Source organism: Pygoscelis adeliae, unplaced genomic scaffold (assembly GCF_000699105.1).
Source record: "Pygoscelis adeliae isolate BGI_AS28 unplaced genomic scaffold, ASM69910v1 Scaffold182, whole genome shotgun sequence".
Lineage (NCBI taxonomy): Eukaryota > Metazoa > Chordata > Aves > Sphenisciformes > Spheniscidae > Pygoscelis > Pygoscelis adeliae.
In genome coordinates, this window is record NW_008824669.1 from 1,113,611 (window position 1) to 1,133,025 (window position 19,415).

Here is a 19,415-nt window from a genome sequence, read left to right on the forward strand (position 1 = left end):
GGTGTGATGGGGGAGAGAATTGGAAGAATAAAAGTGAGAAAACTCGTGGATTGAGATAAAGACAGTTTAACAGGTAAAGCAAAAGCCGCACACACAAGCAAAGCAAAACAAGGGATCCATTCACTCCTTCCCATCGGCGGGCAGGTGTTCAGCCATCCCCAGGAAAGCAGGGCTCCATCACGCGTGATGGTGACTTGGGAAGACAAACGCCATCACTCCGAACGTCCCCCCCTTCCTCCTTCTTCCCCCAGCGTTATACGCTGAGCATGACGCCATACGGTGTGGGGTATCCCTTGGGTCAGTTGGGGTCAGCTGTCCGGGCCGTGTCCCCTCCCAGCTTCTCGTGCCCCCCCAGCCTGCTCGCTGGTGGGGTGGGGTGAGGAGCAGAAAAGGCCTTGACTCTGTGTCAGCACTGCTCAGCAGTAACGAAAACATCCCCGTGTTATCATCAACACTGTTTCCAGCACAAATCCAAAACACAGCCCCATCCTAGCTACTGGGAAGAAAATTAACTCTACCCCAGCCAAAACCAGCACAGCCACTTAGGAGAGAAATGCTGAACTTGTCAGTAAGGAAAGGGCCATTTTTTCTTCCTTTATTTAGTTACTGTGAAATTAAAACTAACTTTTTTTTTTTTTCCCTGTTCAGACTTGTGGGCTCTGCAAGTTGCATGATGGTTCATGCCCCTTTCTTTATGGAGACATAGCCTGGGGTGCCCAGCACACAGAAAGCTGCCTGCCTCTAACCATCTTGGAGGCCTTACAGGAGTCTGTTCTTAATGAGTGGTCTGGGATTGATTTTGTTTACCAAGTGGAAAACACATGTTCTATTGTTTTTGTTTGTTTGCTGATAGAAATCATATTTGTTTCCACCAAAGTGAAGTCAAAACAAAAGATCAAAAATTAAATCACTATTTTTCTCCTCTTAATGCACGTATGGGAATTGCCTGGAAACCAGCTTGAGTCACAGAATTATAGGGCAAAATCTTGAAGTATTGACTCAGAAAAAAACACCTACTGACTTCAAAGAGAATGCTGCCTGAATAAGGATCGAAGGGGGATTGCAGAGTCTCAGTAAAACATGGCTTCAGCGGGAATGGTGCAGTCCTGACTAGGAATTTGCAAGATCAAAAACTGGCAAGGGCAGAGATCTACTGGATCATACAGCCAGTCTCACACAGCCATTGGGAATACTGTTCCCTGCTACACGTTCAGTGCTTCTTCTCAGAGCCCTCAGACGTCCTCTTTCTGGAGGAAATATATTTCTATATACTATTTCAGGTCTGCATCTACGTACACATGCATACATACATGAGTGGAAAATCCTTGCTTGCATGTCATAGTATTTTCAAAGGGGAAATGTTAACGTGTTCACTTTGTTTTGAAGAGATTATCTCTGTCATGTTTACTTCAGGGCTCGGAAACTGTCACATTTCCATGTGAAAGATGGCTTGCAAAATCTGAAGACGACGGTGAGATTGTCAGAGAACTGGTACCATCTGATATTTTTACTGAAAAACTCATGAAGGACGGGACACTCAAGCAGATAGAGGAAGAAGTTGAAGACCCATTAGAAGGTAATGTAACCCTAGGAGTAGGTAGGGACCTGTTAATCTGATGTTTTGGACCAAAACATTTGGATGTGTGGTTCAAGCAAATGCAGCGCTGGTACAACTATTTTCCTGTAGGGCAGGAATATAGGAATATGCCTATTTTCCTGTAGGGCATTTATAAACCTGTCACAGACACCCTTTCACACAGACATAGTTTGCAGTCTCCTCTGATGCCTAACAAATTTCTTCCATCTTGTCCTTGTCTTCCAGGCTCTGCAAAGATCTTTACTTGTTTGCCCAACTTCACCTGTCCTGTGCACTCTGCCCCTTCCTTTCCTATCCTACCAGTCTGATTTATGCTCCTCTTTCCTCCTAAAGTTGTTTTCCTGCTGCTTTTCAGGTACTTATGGACACTCTCTAAAAATTTGGCTCTAGGCAGCCACCCTCACCTCATTGAAGTGCCTCTGGGGAGGAGAATAAAGTGTTCACATTCAGCGTTTGGTCCTCCTGGTAGCTGAAGCAACTGAAGAAGTACTGAAGTTTCATCCTAAACTCGTTGCTTCTCTGTATGCTCAGCTGTTCCTAACTCTTTTTCCTGTAGGACTTCCTTTTCCCACCCCGAGCTCCTTCTGCCCTTGAGAGAAGTTGTGAACCTTCCTACACCCTGAGCAGAGCAAACTGAATTCAGCTGCCATCTTCATTCTTGGTTCTTGCATCTGGCAACAAGATGATTCAACAGAGAAAATCATTCCTCTCCCTGTTTCTTTTCTCTCAGAGTGATTTGCATTTACATTACACCATTGTCAGGGTGGAATTTATATGGATTGTAAGTGTTTTCCATTGCCAAGGGAAGAGGTGTCTTGCTGTAAGGAAGGCTGGAGCCTTTGCACTGTGCCTTTAGAAGAGACAGATGTACTTTTTTCCCTGTTAAGAACTATGTGATAGCTCATGGGAGATATTTTCCTGTGGAGGCAAAGACAGTTTTATTATCAATTAGTAAGTGGCATGATTGCTAGATGCCTGCATGGCATTTTTTTTAACTTACTAACTTCTGTTGCTTTACCTTGCATTAGTTACCATGTCTTAATTAACATAGGTGACTCATTTTTCCCTTCTAAAGGCAAAGCCTTAAAACAAGTTTTACAATCTATGGAATAGGATTTTTGGATGGCTGAAGATTTCTTTTGGCTGGGAGTGAGGGCTAAGTTTGGGAACCTTCTGCTTTAGATACAAAGTATCTGGGACAGGAATTATATCTTCTGCATCTCCATGAGTCCTCATACATCTTGGGCACTGACGCAGTGTAAATGACAGCAATGGAAAATCAGCCTGTGGCATTCTGAGGATCATCTTTTATATAGTAGACTGCATTTCAGTCCTGAAGGTCTCCAGAACTGGCAAGCAAAAACCAAAGAGGGATGACTTGACTGATTAGACTATAGGCATTGCTTCCTTCATTACTAATGTAGCAGCTGTCTCGCAAATATGAAGCTGTAATTCTGTAGGACATAATGTGAAGAGGCAAACCAGAAAACCTGGCATTGCACCTAGCCTGATGAATGGTCATGATCCATTTCTCAGAGAAATCGATGGAAATCTTTCATGGACTATGAAGCAGAATAGGCCCTGTTTTACTGGGAAAGCTACTGTCCTGGTTTTGGCTGGGGTAGAGTTAATTTTCTTCCTAGTAGCTGGTACAGTGCTGTGTTTTGGATTTAGCATGAGAATAACATGATAACACACCGATGTTTTAGTTGTTGCTGAGCAGTGTTTACACTAAGTGAAGGACTTTTTGGCTTCCCATGCTCTGCCAGCAAGGAGGTGCACAAGAAGCTGGGAGGGGGCACAGCCAGGACAGCTCACCTGAATTGGCCAAAGGGACATTCCATACCATGTGATGTCATGCTCAGTATATAAACTAGGGGGGAGTTGGCCAGGGGGCAGCGATCGCTGCTTGGGAACTAGCTGGGCATCGGTCAGCAGGTGGTGAGCAATTGCATTGTGCATCACTTGCTTTGTATATTATTCTATTATTATTATTATTATTAATTACTACTGTTTTATTTTATTTCAATTATTAAACTGGTTTTATCTCAACCCACGAGGTTTCTCACTTTTACTCTTCTGTCCGATTCTCTCCCCCATCCCGCCAGAGGAGGGGGAGAGCGAGCAAGTGGCTGGGTGATGCTCAGTTGCCAGCTGATGTTAAACCATGACAGCTAGGTACAGAAGAAAGACTGTATAGATATTTTCTTTGACGCTGTTAATGTACAAAAAAGAATCCTAAGACTTTGTACCTCTTCCTCATTTGTATTGCCCTGGGATTTGCAAGGAGGCATTCTCCAAGGCTCGTATGCCACCAGGGTAATCAGAGACTTGTACAGTCCCTAATTGTTTTCCTGGCGAGGATGCTTTCGGTAACTGTTTGTTTTCCCTGTGTAATTGAGAAAAGAGTAGCAAAATAAAAATAGGAGTATTTAACAGGTTTAGTAAAGCACATTACTAAAGATTTGATGAGGTTTTATTGTATCATCATTGAGCAAGCTAAAGAGAAAGGGTACTTAAACAGTACAGCTCCAACATTTCCTTAATTAAGTACTGTCTCAGCAAAAGGACCCAGAAACCTGTTCTCTTTCTGTTTGGGGAATTTATAGAGATACATGCCATTAACTCTGGCAGCAATTGCACATCTGAATCCCTGGAGTTTGTTTATGGAAGATGGAGTATTAAGAATTCACAACACCGAATCGCTTGTTCTCAGATGTAGGTCCCTTGAGACTCAGTATGAAAAGGTGCTGAGTTCCCTCACCTCTATCGACTTCGCATCCAGTAATAACCAGAATGATTCCTTGCATTTTTATGCGATCAAAGCAATACATAGGCATTGATTAGATGAGGAAAAGGAAAGTCAGCACATTTCAGCCCAGTGATTTCCCAACCTTTGGATCATTATCAGAAGCCTGGAAGTAAAGCATGTGGGATTTTAAACTTCCAAGGACTGAGTGAAGAGTTTTGGGACCGTTTTCTTAGGTAAATTCAGTATCTAGGATAGACCTTGATAATTCACCTGGCCAGAAATCACGTCACTGTTTCTTTCTGCAGTTCACACGTACAAGATTAACGTGTTCACCGGAGATATCTATGGTGCTGGGACAGATGCTAATGTTTTCCTAAATATCTACGGAGATCTGGGGGACACAGGAGAGAGAAAACTCAGCAAATCTGAAACAAACTTCAACAAGTTTGAAAGAGGACAGGTACAAATGCAGCGGGTTAATAACACTTTCCATTTCACAGTCTTTAACCTAACAAGTCCATGACTGTCTTTATAGGACAAGTTTTCCTATGAGGGATGAATTGATTGATTCCATTTACCATGTTCATTACCTCTTAGAATGCTCTGTATGGATTGTCAGCTGGGTATTATGACTGACAGGCACTGCAGTAGATGTTTCCATGAAGTCACTGATAGACAAATTATGAGCTTGGTCCGTACAAACTGGCTTGAAACGTTAGCTGCAGATTCGAGAGCACACAAAACCTGAGGTCTCTCATTCCCATAGCCTCTGTGCAACTGGTTTGCACATACATAGTATATACTGTAATTCACTGCAGAACATGATAAACTGATGGGACCTAAACTGCAGCTCCGTTTGACAAAATAGCTCCAAAAGTGGCACTCTGTGGTCAGTCCGTGAGTCATATGCACAGCCTCATATGGAGATACTCAGATATAACGATGGCAAAGATTGTCTTATCTGGATTGTCCATACCAATCTAACTGGATTAGAAAGGGAAGTCTTACTTAGACTTAAAAACCAGGATGTAAAATTCTGGGAATTCAATATTATAATTAGTTGTAAAAGTGACATTTTTGTGCAGCTCCCCTCATAGCAGAAGCAGGCTTCAAAACACTTCCCTGCAGAACAGTTTTAGCATACAGAAATGCCTCTCTAGACTGCTGCAAAGCTTTTAACCGGGCACAGTCATGTGAGATGGAATTTAAACACATATTGTGCTCTGTAGTCTCTGTTTGCTTTTGTCCGGTAGATGATCTGTTGAGAGCTCGTTAACAGAAGCAACTGCTATTGAACACTCTGCAGGAGGATACGTTTACTATACAGGCTGTGGACCTTGGCATTTTGTACAAGATCAAGATTCGTCATGACAATAGCATGTTCAGTCCTGACTGGTTCCTGGAAAAAGTAGAGATCCTGGATGAGACCACAGAGGAGTCGTTCGTTTTCCTGTGTGAGCGCTGGCTCTCTAAAAAGAAAGAGGACAAAAAGATAGAGCGTACACTTTATGAACAGGTACGGTCACGGCTCAAAGCTCTGATCCCAACCCAGCTACTAATAAAAGTAAAATGATGTGGTTGAAGTCCAAGACAGATCATTAGGGACTTACATTTTCTGGCTTGTCCAAAATGAATTTGTGATTTTTGGACAAGTGCTGAAAGTATGGCCACCCTCAGCCCAGTATCAGTAGCTCTGTAATTTGCAATTTCAACAGAAAAATCAAGGAGGCCAAGTGAAACCCTTCGGCTGAGAGTCAAAGTACCTTCTGATGCACAGTAGAGTATATTTGCCTGCTGCTCTCCTTGCTGTGCTGACAAAGTAGCTTAGTTATGTGTCCCACTATTCAAAGTCCTCAAGCCAAAATATTGGGTCCTTTGACTTCAACCTCACTGGACTGGATGGGTTTATCTGTTCAGCAGCTTCTTCCACCAACGCCAAACATAAAAAATCTAGTTTCTTTGCTACCGCTCAAGGCACCAAACAGTTTTTAGTGAAATGCCCTTTCTACTTGCACATTTTCTGTTGCTTTATCAGGCTAACACAGCTAATTGGAATTCGAGGTACATACACTAATTGAAATTAGCAAACAAGATTAATAGACCTCTCTTGCTTCAATACAGTGAGGCATAATAAAGCAGCTGATTATAAGTCCATTGTATTTAAGGAGTCCACTTTGCAAAACACAGTGGCATTTTAATTGACTGACATTTTAGTTACCACTAAAATTATCATCAATGAAATTGGGCCAGACTCATCCTGAATACAGCAGAATGGATGTAAGAAGAGTTACACCATGGATAAGTATTGCCATATGCTCCCTCATAAAATTGCAGCAGAGAATACTACGAATTGTTGTGGTCACACTTACCCTGTTGCTCATATTAATTCATAATGAGGAAAAGCTAATCACTTTTTTTTTTTAATTATGTGACTGCATGGTAAGAGCCTCACATTTATTGGACAATGACACTGAACTCTTCAAATACAATAGATGTTTCGTATCATTCAGCTTTGCAGTACTCTCCCTCTTATGCTCTTTGACCTGTACCAGGTAAATCAGTCTGACACCACAGTGTGTGCCCAGATAAGCAAATCTGATACCGTTCCATCCATCCGAGTTTTCTGTGGCTATTGCTCCCACAGGTAGCAGAGAAAAGTCTCACCACACCATTAAAATCTGTTAGGTCCATTATATTTTCTTTTATTATAACACACATCCAAAATGGCCTGTCAAGGTTACCAATGAAGTAAATGAATGACCTGCAGTAAATTACAAGTCACATTTATTTGAGCTACACTGAGCAAAAAGCTACCTGGGGAACTGCAGGGATTTCTTCTCATGTTGTTCTTGGAGGCACAAGGGAACAGCTGACAACACTTGAGCTCTCAACCTCATTACCCTCCCGTACATGCCTTCCAACTAGAGCTATGACGGCGAGCGAAACAGCCTGGATGGCTCGTCTCTCAGCCTGTCGAGTCAGGATAGCAATGAAAACCTGAAGGAGAAGAAAAAATCCAGCTTGGTCAAGGCGGCAGAAGAAGGATCACGTGAGCAAGCACCGTGTTTGATTGCATGCATGCACGTGTTCTTGGCTTTCAGTGCTTGAGATGTTGCGTTCATCCTGGGGAAGGGCAAGGAGAGGCAGCACAGCAAATCGCTTCTCTGCACCTTGTGTTGTGACCGCTTTGGGAAAGGCTGGATCAATGCTTGTGTTTCTGTGTTTGCTGCTTTTCTTATCGTTCTCCAACCCTAACAGTGGAATAAGCCATGAAGTTCACAGCAACTTCAGTGCTTCCAACACTCTTCTTTCTCTCCTGCGAAAATTTGTGATGCTGTAGCTTGTCAGAATTAACTTCTCCATTGCCAGCAGATGTAAGTTCTCCAAACAGTGTGGTGCTTTGGGCAGTGTGACAATATTGTTAGGCAGGTGGTTATTCAAGGGTACACTGTTTTCTGTCGCAGTGTGGTAAAAGGCACAGGGGACCTCTATGGGCAACTGCAATAACAAATCATGTCCCTTAGGTGCCTAAAGTTAGAAGAGTCCACGTACACCATCAAATGTGGAAAAGGGGCTAGTCAACAACATCCATAGGGCCTCTTCAGAAAGAAACCCACTGACCTGAAGAATCATACTCCCTCCTCCTCCTCCTCCACCACCACCTTCATTGCAGACAGCACTTCAGAGGTGGGGAGAAGTGACATTACCCTCTGAACAGCGGGGTCTGATAGAGTTAAGGGAAGAATTCATGCAAGTTTTGTAAAATTTTGTCTGAAGTGTCCTTCAAAGGATCCAAAGCTCTTTGCAGTGAGAGGGACAGTAAGCAAGTCAGACATGTTATCACCAAAGGTGCCTCCCTTGGACTATCAGAGGCTCTTTTCCACATGATTCCTTAAAGTAGCTCTTGTTGCTGATATCAGCGGGTTTTTTCCTCCTATATCTCTTTGACCTACTCAAGATGATGTTTCATGTAACATAATAGATCTGAATTACCAAAGGTAGCTTTGAATTTCTTGAGATGTTACTTGCCACATTTAAGCCATCTCCCCTTTTCATGGTCAGGCTAGCAGTGCCTCATCACAGAGGATGTTTGTTTAATATGAATTTAAAGGTAATTTATTTTAGAACCCTTCATTTTTTTTTCCTTACAACACATAGCTGCATCATAGCAGCTGTTGGATTGGGAGAGGAGTGGGATACGGGGAGCTGAGCAAGAGCACAGATAAGTCTCTTGGCTCTCAGAAAACAAGCTTCAACTGGGAGTGCTCAGGTGAGTTTGTTCTTTTCTAGAAGGTGGATTGTCTTATAATTGGGCAGAGGAGGAGGGTCTGCAAATGCTGTCACTGAGAGACAAGGAGTCCATGAACTCTGGACTGAGGCTCCTGCTCAAATACCTGATGGAAACAGTTGATGGCTCTAGTGTAGATTTCCATCTCTAGGCTCTGGTTCCTGAGACAAAGCAAAACTGAATATAAAAGAAAAATCTGTTTCTGGATTGCATTTTATAAAAAGTGAAATATGTTGGACTGTGTCTGCAAAAGCCAGCTTTCATGCAGGGAGACTAGTCTAGCTCAGCTGCCTCTGATATGAAGTGGGAAAGTTGAGGGGGTTCTGTTTCTGTCCTGGCTGTGAAGGAAGCCCGGAAGATCAGTGTCCATCAGATGAAGTTAACCTTTGTGGAAAGCTTCTCCAGTCCATTGATATTTCCTTATAACTTCATTGCCACACAGACTTTTTTCTCTGTATTTAAGTACCTTTTGATCAATCACCTCTGTGTTCCAGGACATTGACTAATCATCTAAATTGTGCCTACAGTTCGTTGTCATCCTGTATCAGGTCTTTTAGCTTTAGATTAACATTTTAGATGCATGGTTAAGATGCTGTGTTGTAACAAGTAACTGGGCAGCAGCTAAGTCACAGTTACTGTCTGTATATGGGCTCTTAGTCCACAGCAAGTGCAAAATAATTAAACTTATCTTAAACTTCCATGGTAAGCCAAGTGTAAAATGATGCAATTTGGCTTAGGAGTTTAAGATAGCTTTCACTGACGTGGTCCAAGAGAACTCACACAAATGGTTACTGCAATTCAGCAGATTCCTAGTAGCTTGCTGTAATGTGATACCTGGGTTGCATGTCCCAAGCCTTTAAGTTGTGAAGCAGAAATAATGCTGCATATTGCTTAACCTGGTCTGCAACCCATGTGTCTCGGGGCAACTCTTCTTTTGTAATCCCATATTGTGCTCAAACGAAAAATAAGCGATTCCCATGTTCCTTCTGATATTACTTCTGTGGTGAGACAATGGATAACATCTGCCATGTTGGCATTCCATGTAGTTTCACAAATAATGGGTAAAACATCAACATCTCCCATGAGAACCCATCTCCAGCAGAGCTAGGATAGTTCCCATCATCCCCATTGTGCCAGGGTGGTCTTTCTTCTCTGAGTCCTGGAGCTTGTCATCACCACTATCTCTGTTGCAGTGACATGGTCTCATCAAGGAAACTGCATCTTGAAGGAATGTCGGATGAGATGGACTGTGTGAGCCACACAGCCACCTCCTGAGCTGGATAAAATGCCAGCTGTTAATTAGTTGATTAGGGGAAGTGGTATTGGGAGTTGCCTGGGAAAGGGAGTGACAATTTGAGCAGCCCTTTTCTGACTCTCTCATGCTCAAGATGGTGAATACCTTTGAGGGGCAGGAGGTGATGTGAGGATGGAGCACAGAGAAAGGTCCTGTTGACTAGGAACCTGCTTGGGTCTGAACTGGGAACCCTGCTCCATGCTGGAAGGCAGTGCTGGAGATGGTGTGGTCTACATCCCTAATGAAACCCAACCCCCTGTGAGGGGGACACGTGCTCTCAAACAGCCTGACCTCTGCGCAGGGACTCAAGGAAACAGGGGGCATAGGGAGATGGGCTGGAGCACCTGTGGTGTCCTGCTATGGCCATGTGCCTCAGGTTTTGCATTCTCCCATGTTTGAAGAACTATGGAGACCCAGAGAAAGAAGGAGACAATGGAGAGGGGAGATGATAAACAAATTAAAGGATTGCTTTTATAGTTTTTAAAGGAAAGAACAGCAAACTGTTTCCTGCTGTCTGGTAGCAAGCTACTCTGTGTCTCTGTATCCATTATTTAAAGTGGGAAATGATAACAATTTCTCATAGTTGTCATTTTTTATATAGGTGTTTCAAATATTTTGGCTTGAGGATGCAACATCAGTTGGAAACGCTGGTAGTTCTGCAAACTTAGTCTGTCACAGGAGAGCAGGGTAAAAACTGTATAAAAGAAAATTTTGTCCCTTTTCAAAATATACTTTATTTAAAAGAGGAGTCTGGAGATGTTCTAAACATGACCCCTCAACATATTCTTATAAAATCTGTCTTGCCTACAGCTAAACCCTTTCTCCTATCAGCAGTTCCAATGGTTATTTTGTGAAGAACGCATTGCATATCATTTTGCTGATGTGCACACCGAAATGTAAATGATACCATAAAGGGGAGAATAAGTCTTGCCTAATCATCAGTTCATTTTGTGTTGGTACACAAAATCCTCAAACTGGGGCTGAATGAATTTCTTTGGGTTCTGCTTTGTCCAGAGGTAAGAACAGATTTGCTCAGCATGAATTTATGCCTTCCCTGATATTGCACACATATTGTGAGCTTGATGGGAGTTTCTAGCACAACTCTCACTCCGCAAATGTTGTTAGTCATCATAAAGCAGAATTAGATGTCAATCCTGGATGATCTGAAAGCCAACCAAGTTTTTTGTCGTTTATAAACCATTTTTTTTAAATCAAAAAAGTGATGATGAAGCCAGGCTGAGTTTCGATTCTGTGACGAGGCAAATTTCAGAGCTCCGAGTCTTGTCAGAATGGTTTGAACAGCCCTACACAAATGTTCTGAGAAATCAAACGAGTATTCAGCGTCTAATTCTGCACTGCCTGCTCGGCTTGCCCAAACGAGCTTTTGGAAAGCACTTGAAAAGTAGTCTGGCACTTCCTCCCTTTTAACAGCTGAACTGAAATTTCTGAAAACCACAGAAAAAACTGCTAAGTCCCAAGCCTTGGCCTGAAGGTTTTTCCCCTAACCAGTATTTGTACAGAATGTATAAAATTATTGAGTGACCTGCCTTTAATACAAGGATTATTCATAGTTTGCCTGGATTCGCAAAGGAATGCTGAAACCCTGAGCTGCCCCATAGATCACAGCAATTCTCGAATGAAGCACAAAGGAGAACATTTGCAGTTGTACTGGGACATTCAGTCAGTGATGGTTTACCTTGGAGTCAGCATAGATTTATTTGCCTTTATTGAACGGTGAGCGTAAGATCACTTTGGTCTAATAGCCTGTTTAAGATTTAGGTGCTCAGTCTCATCTTCAGGAAGGTGTCTTGGTGTAAATAAGGATTCAAGCCCTTTGCTGTTCTGCCATCTATTAGGGAGAAATCTGGACTTATTACGTCCTTGCAGCCAGTAGGGTTGTCTGGGGAAATTAATCCTTGCAGAATTCAGTCCCAAGTGCATATGGGAAAGTAGTCTCCCATGCACATTTGTAGCCCAACGCGGCGTGGTGTTATCCCTTCTCCGAATGAATTCAATGGGAGGTAAACCTATTTAGCGTACACAACTGCTCCCTCTGATGGGATGAGTCCCTGGTTTTCTGAAGTCTCATGTAAATGCATCTGTGCGTGGGTTTTCTGGTGATTAAAGCTCTGTTTGTTGCAGTGATCCCGTACCACATCACCGTCACAACGGGCACAGAATATGACTCCAGCACCGACAGCCGAGTGTACATCATCATCATGGGTCCTCAGAAAGCGCAGACGGAGAGGCTGTGGCTGGATCTCCCAGAAGGAAAAGACGAGTTTGCAGATGGCTCTGTAGAGAAATTCTCTGTTTGGGGCCTAGATGTGGGAGAGATCAAAAAAGTGGAGGTACTTTGTGAATGCATTACAAGCACTGGAGGCATATGACAAACGTGGCCAAAGAAAGCTCATGTTCCCGTTATTCTTAGCAGTGAAGGAAAGGCACTTGGGTCTGAAAGGAATGTAAACAGGGATGTGCTAATGAGATTTCACATGTGTCTGAACCTGAAAATAAGTACGCTTTACATGTCACAAACCCAAGATCCTTGGGAGGCAGAAGATAATTTTGAATTATAAGGAAGTTGTAACATGTCCCAGTTTTGTCCCACCTCTGGCACTGTTTTTTCTTAGTCAAGCCCTGTTATTGACAGATGCAGTGAAGTTTCCCAGGATGCAGTCCTCCATCGGTCTTTTTCCTAGTTGATTTTTACACTATTTCCAGTTGGGTTTCATGAATTGTGCCTGCAGTGAGAAACACATCTTGTACAATTTTCTAGCTAAACATGAAAATTGTTTTCACAGCTTGGAGGACCCAGGCTTAGAGAAGAAAATTAATCATTGTTCATAAGTAACATGCACAAACAGATTTCGGTCCAGGAGCCATTTTTTTCTGCTATGGCTCAGGGAGACAGAATTTGCATAGACTTTCCATCACTGAGCTTAAACTTCACATGAATATTCCAGAGCATTTGTGTACATCGTTCCTGTTTCATACGGCAGTTCCACCTCCTGAAAGCCTGCTCCAGCCCCCCGAGTGCTGAAACCCACAACATCTGAGGACTTCAAGAGCCTATTTAATTTTATTTTTACCCCATGCCCTGTGTTATAGTAAACCTACCTGTTGATGCGTGTGTTTGTGTATTTGGAGGGAGACGAGTGAAAAAAATATAAAGAGAGAAACCCTAACTAATTAAAACATCTTTGCAGTTGTATGTCCTGCTTTAGCAGCTGATAGACTGAAGTACTCCCCTTAGCTTTCATTCAAGCAATGGATTCTGACACCTTGAGAAGTCTCCATACTAGATTTGAGCTTATTATCAGGCCATTTTCTTAATGCACTCCAAGTGCCTGGTTATTATGAGTATTAGTGTCACTTTCTATCTAGCCATCTCTAGGTCAAACTTTGAAAGTGAAGCAAGTACATAAATCCTTCTCTTCCAGACTGTGTGCACATGGAAACAGCCATGGGCTGCGACCGAGAGGGAAGAAAAAGCCAGTATAACCCCTCAGTGCCAGAGAGACAGGAAAAGCTGGATGAAGAAAGAAATAGAAAGGGGTGCTGGAAAAGAGACAGCGAGTAGGGTGAGGAAGGGGCAGAGAATAGGAGAAAGAGGAGCAGACACTTGGAAATAGAGAGAAGCAAGGAAAAGAAATAATTTGAAAAGGATTACAAATGGGAAAGAAGAGAAAAGGTTGCAAATGCAGAGAGTTAGAAAAAGAAATAGCATATAGCTTTCAAGCTGGGCGATGTTCTTCTGCCCTCTTTCACCCCTATTCTCCATGATCTCACCAGTCTGTTGCCTCACCTCTTGCTCATTTTTCCCTTTTAGTTTGTAACCCCCCAGCTCGTGGCTGGAGGAGCCATCTGCTTCTGGCCTTCTGCCTTCCTTCATGTAGTGCCCTCTGCTTGGAAAGTCTCTTCTTGTTCATCCACGTCCCAGCGATGACATCGATGTGCCAGTCTGCCGTAGTTGCCATGGCATCAGTCCATATTTTCCTTGTAGAAAATTGCAGTGTTCAGGGACATTGCAGAAAATTGCTAGTTATCTACTTGGGAAAAGTGAGGAACAGTTCGTTCTCAGATTTGGCATTTGGCTGCTTCTGGAAGAAGGCAAGAAGTTCTGAATACGAGTTACCATGTGAAAATAGCATAACATGGGGATTAAGTTTCCAGAAGCCCTCTGTATAACCCAGGCTGCAGACTACAGGACTTAGTAGGATCATAAGATTTGCAGTGTGATGCCACTTTTAGTTAGGTATTATTCTCCTGCTGCAAATATACTATAGTGAAAGCAGAAACAGTGGAACATGAAGTAATTTGAAAGGGGCCCGTTTATACCTGTCTTGTAAGCCTACAGATATAATATTTACTACTGGTGTACTTTAATAGACACGCTGACATGAAAATAAATAATACAAGTTATTGGGTATAGGCACTTTATACTGTGTTCTTAAAACAAGTTTTAATATTTCTTCTCCTAATGAATGAAAGTATCTCTGTTCCTAGATTGCTGTTGCTGCAGAGAGACACGGGTATGATCAGAAGAGTCCTGCACTGGTCTGCATTTCTAAACCACTTCTAGTTCAGACCCTTTCTCCAACACAAGCACAAAGCGTGATGGAGTGTAAAGTGTCACAAGTCCAGTCCCTCACTGACTAGGGACCTGATCCTGGAAAACCCTCAGGTCTCTCTGATATTCTCTGCACCTTCCAGAATAAGCAAAAAAATCCCACTTTTTGGCATCTTTTCCTTCTACCTACCACTCAAATTATCTCCCATTTTCCCCTGTTGTTGTGTTCAGTTTCAATGTGACTGTGAGCAGCCCAGTGCAAATTGTGCATCTTCGTCTTGGTGATGCGACGTACTCAACAGTCCCTCAAGGACAGTGGGAATGAGTTACAAAGATTTTCAAACAGCCCAAGGATCTAGCTGCCTTTGAAATTCTCTCAGCTCAAACAACTTGTCATGATGTTGGTGTGCACGTCCAGGCTACACTGCTGGTGCTGCCACGGCTTTGGACCATTCACTGTATTGGCATGGTCTGTCTAAAGATTTGCTTGGAATCGAAAGACAAATCCCAGTGCTCTGCTCTAAAAGACCAGCCGTAAGGAAGGCTCAGCACTGGATGAGTTTATCCCAGAATTTACAACATTGTTCTTGGAGCCCTTGGAAGTCTGCTCGTGTGCAGGTTCTCCAAAGCAACTGGATGTGCAGGATGCTTTCTTCTGGCCAGTCACTGATACCAAAGGAGTTAAAGGTTGCTGTGAAAATCTGGTACCCTGCAACGTTTTGGAATGGCGCTTTAGGAGGTGGCTGTAACAAACCCAAAAGAGCAGCAGACTTTAATGGGCTCATTGGGATTTTCCCTCCGGCTGCTCTGTCCCTGCTTCATTGCAGAGCCATTGCCCTGAATTTTCCCTGCCGCCTCATCTGCACCATCCTGCAACAGGTCTCGAGAGGCTGTGTGCAGACTCTCAGAGGGGCTTTGGGTTTGGAGAAGGGCAGCCAAGCTGGCAGAGAGGGAATGGGAAGGCAAGTGTTATATTCCCATTCACCTCACACCCAGGAATCTGAGAATTAATACATCCATTGTAGACTTGAATTTCCCTAGTGGTTAGCTCTAATTTTCTGCAGCTGCACAGACATTAGTATAGTAATAATACTCTTAATAGCAGTGATGGCTGAAACAGATAAAAAAGATCACTTGTTTTTTGGGGAAAAAAAGATGCCACAGATATATCACCCTAGATGAATCTGTTATTAAAAATTATTTTCTGAGCAACCCTAAATATCGTAATAATTTAAAAACAAAACCAGAGAGAGCTAACAACCCCATTTTCCTAGTAATGACACAAACAACACTTGCTCTGAAAATAACAAACTGTAGGTAGCTCTTTTATTCAACCTTTTATGTAGAGATAGTTCATTGGAATGACTGGCTGACTGAGTTTCGTACATCAGCTAGGACAAATAATTATGCTTATAAGTCTGCCCCGGGATGAATTGCCCACGTTCTTTAAGAGGGACAGATGCAGTTTCTTGAGAAGTTTGCACCGTCAGCATTCTTTTGCTGCTGATATACCTGTAGGAACATTGCTTGTTGCTGTTCATGGCCAGACTCAGCTCCAGATGGGCTTTGGCTTTCCTAACCTCATCCCTGCACACCTGGGCAGCATCTCTGTATTTCTCCAGGTCCCCTGTCCCTGCTGCCGCCTCTAGTATTCTTTCTTTTTCCATTTAAGTTTTGTCAGGAGCCCGTTGTTCATCCATGCAGGCTTCCTGCCACTCTTCTGTGACTTCCTGCTCTTCAGGATGCACCATTCTTGAGCTTGGAGGAGGTGGTCCTTGCAAATCAACCAGCTACAGATGTAAGCTCCATCTGTTGGCTCCTATACAAACACGGAGCTTTTGCAGTTTAAGGAGATGGGAAGCAGAGAAACAGCCTGGTACATACAGTTGACTGAGACGTGGATATGTGAGGGAAGGAGTGCTTGAATAATGCATGTGGGTGTTTGCCTAGCTGCGTCTTTCATCTTGGCTATGAAGCTTTGGGTAGGCACTTCGAAGTGTTGCAACAGCAGTGGAAGGGGTTGCAAAGATGGAGAAATGGGTCTGCAGAGACCAGCAAACCTGGCCGAAACCAGGACACAGGTAGAAGTCAATGGAGCAGAGGTAGAGTAGCAAGAGAGTGGACATGTTTTCACGTAGGTTAGTGCAGTCTACCTATTTCATGTTCCCCTTGCTTACTTTTAGGAGTGGCAGTGTCCTGCCTTCCCTCATGCTCAGCAGCAGATGACTTGAGCTTTCTTGCCCACATCAGCTACCATGTACACTGACGTCTTGCCTGTTGAGCAGCAATGGCATGAACTATTTCACAGCTCGCTCCATTCCACTGTGGAAGTGGTTGGTGTGATGGTGTATATAGTCAACGCTCTTAGTCCTTCATCATCACTGTTTAAAACACCCGATCAGGGCCGCTCCTCTGAAGAAATCCCCTTTAACAAGCAGGTGTTTTCTCACAGGTGGGGCACGATGGCGCTACCCCTGAGAGCTGCTGGCTGGTGGAAGAGCTCACCATCGTCGTGCCCACCAAAGGCATCATGTATAACTTTGTCTGTAAGTGCTGGCTGGCCAGAGACAAAGGTGATGGACTCACCTCACGAATCCTCAACATCCTGGACGCAGACTGTGTTAACATTGGCCTCAAGGTAGGCTCTAGGCTCATCCTGTACCTTTAGCTGTTGCATGGACTTGTGCTGGTATAGGTTGTGTGTCAGCAGTTCTCATACTTCGACTTCTGGTTTGAGCCTTTTATTTGCAGAGGGTTTCTTTGTCATTTCTTTAGCAAAATCTTTAGGAACGGTTTAGCACCGTTACCACTTAGAGCACTGTTCAATAACGCTGGCTGGATGCAGCCATGGCATAGGCAGAAGGACAGGGTAGGGCCAGAGCAGGCAGGACACAGTTCAGCAGCATGTCCTCCTTTTGTCACCACACCTGGAACACCCACCGCATCACCTGGTACCCGTAGAGTGGGGGCAGCTGCAAGGTGAACACCTCGGTGCAATCTAACTCCATTGTGTTTTGTTTGAGGAGATACTTCTAACTCATCACATTAGAGTAGTGAAGAAATTTTAATCTCTGCATAGTGTGGCTACATATCAGCTTTTCTAATATGGGATAAGGAAACTGAATTCAGTTAGAAACTAATAATAATTGGAAGCTGTTGAACCATGGAGACATTTGTAAGCTTGATATTTGAAATGAATAACTGATTGAAGTTGAATAAGCAATGAAAATACCTATACAGTCTTTTTATCCATATACATGAAATTTGAAGTAATGTGTGCTATGCCGTATTTCAACCAAGTACAAATTGGAAAGCTGAGCTATGCTGATTTTGGAGGTAAGATTTATAACAGAAATAACCGTCTGGATGAATGGGACAATAATACTGTGTTTAATACCTGTATGGCAATTTAAAATCTCTATAGATGTGTTTCTATTTACAGTGAGGTTACACTTTCATAGTACATTCATTTTTCTTTATGCTGCTCTTGATTCCCAAGCTAAAGATATTCTCCTGAAATCTTTCTTGTTCCCCAGACACTTGAAAGCGTGATAACATTTTTAGCATCCGTGAAGGATTCAACAGCTTAATGCAAGTTTCAGTGGTAGAACTGACCTAAGAGGGAAAAAAAAACCTCCCTCAGACTGAATACCAAGGTTAAAACCTAATATCTTAAAAACTTCCCATCAGTTCTTTACCCTCCTGGATAAGGTTTCCAAACTCCTATCAGTGAGCTGATGACTTGCCTGTAGAATGAAGTGGATGTTAATGAAGACTTATGTTCAGTCTTCCTTTAAAAGCTCAATTCTGAATATTTATTTTCATAAGCATGCCAAAAATAGACACATCTAACTAAATTTTTTTCTATGAAGTTGGGCCAGAAACTTGCTGAAAGGTTTGACGGAAATCAGAGGAGATGCTTGAGACATGAAATCAGAAGTGCGCATTTGACTTTCTGATCAGTCTCCTAGTTGAGGGAATTTGGGACTGTTCCCTCGGAAATCGCTGTAGTTAGAAACTGAGTTTAATTTTTTTCTTAGAGTTCAGAGAAGACTAATATGTTTAAGGTCTTTGGGAAAGTTAATGCTTTTTTGTTTTGCTTTTGCTTGACTCTTGCACAGCCATACGTACCCATTTCAATTTAATTTTCTTCTTGGCTTGATATTCCCTCTTTGTGCTCTAAATTGAGTATTTGACTTCCCATACATACAGAAACTAGTCAATGTCCACCACAGTCATTGAAAACCTTTAATGCATTGGTAAAAGAGTTTTTCTTCTCCTACCTATAGCAAATATGATGCTTTGCTACAATTTAAAATGTCTGTGGATGAATATGTGATGGACAGGTTACTCAGGATTGAACAAACATGAAAAATAATTTTTCTACGATGTTATTCCTTCGCACTGTTTATTTACGTGGCAATCGCAATTCAGGCCAATAAAACTTGCCTAGCAGTGCACCATTTGAAATATGCTTTGTTGGGGCTGTTTCTTGATATTCTTCCACCTCTTAAATCCAGAGGTCTTGTTACCATAGGTACGATCCTGAAAGCATCTAAGTGGCCTAAAAGTCTTAATGCCACTGACAGCCACTGGGACTTGCACGCTTTTGAAACATTTTATTTTGAATCTTATTATTCACATGTCAGGAGAAAAGAACAAAGTTAGGCTAATAAGGTGAAAATGACACAAAACATCTTTTCACAAATTGGCGTACCTTTAATGTACGAGATCCGGGAACACTCTGCATTTGATGCAGCAGTGTGCATCCCACTGGGAAATAGGATGGCTGCATTCTTCTGCTGTACAGAGCATTCGGATGTATAGACTTTAAAACTATTATTGATGTTGGACTAAATGTTGCCCAGATGGACACCGAACACTTGGGGGAAACATTTTGCAGTCCAGGGA

At 42.8% G+C, this 19,415-nt stretch overlaps 1 protein-coding gene across 1 annotated transcript in view; it reads left to right on the forward strand.

Moving 5' to 3' along the window:
• LOXHD1 (lipoxygenase homology domains 1) overlaps positions 1 to 19,415 on the forward strand; it is a 133,997-nt gene that overhangs the window by 79,162 nt on the left and 35,420 nt on the right. The window contains exons 27-32 of the mRNA XM_009322973.1: positions 1,414 to 1,576; positions 4,655 to 4,809; positions 5,656 to 5,865; positions 7,275 to 7,398; positions 12,074 to 12,282; positions 16,957 to 17,142. Coding sequence (XP_009321248.1) covers positions 1,414 to 1,576; positions 4,655 to 4,809; positions 5,656 to 5,865; positions 7,275 to 7,398; positions 12,074 to 12,282; positions 16,957 to 17,142 — 1,047 coding nt within the window. The remainder of the gene's footprint in view (positions 1 to 1,413; positions 1,577 to 4,654; positions 4,810 to 5,655; positions 5,866 to 7,274; positions 7,399 to 12,073; positions 12,283 to 16,956; positions 17,143 to 19,415) is intronic.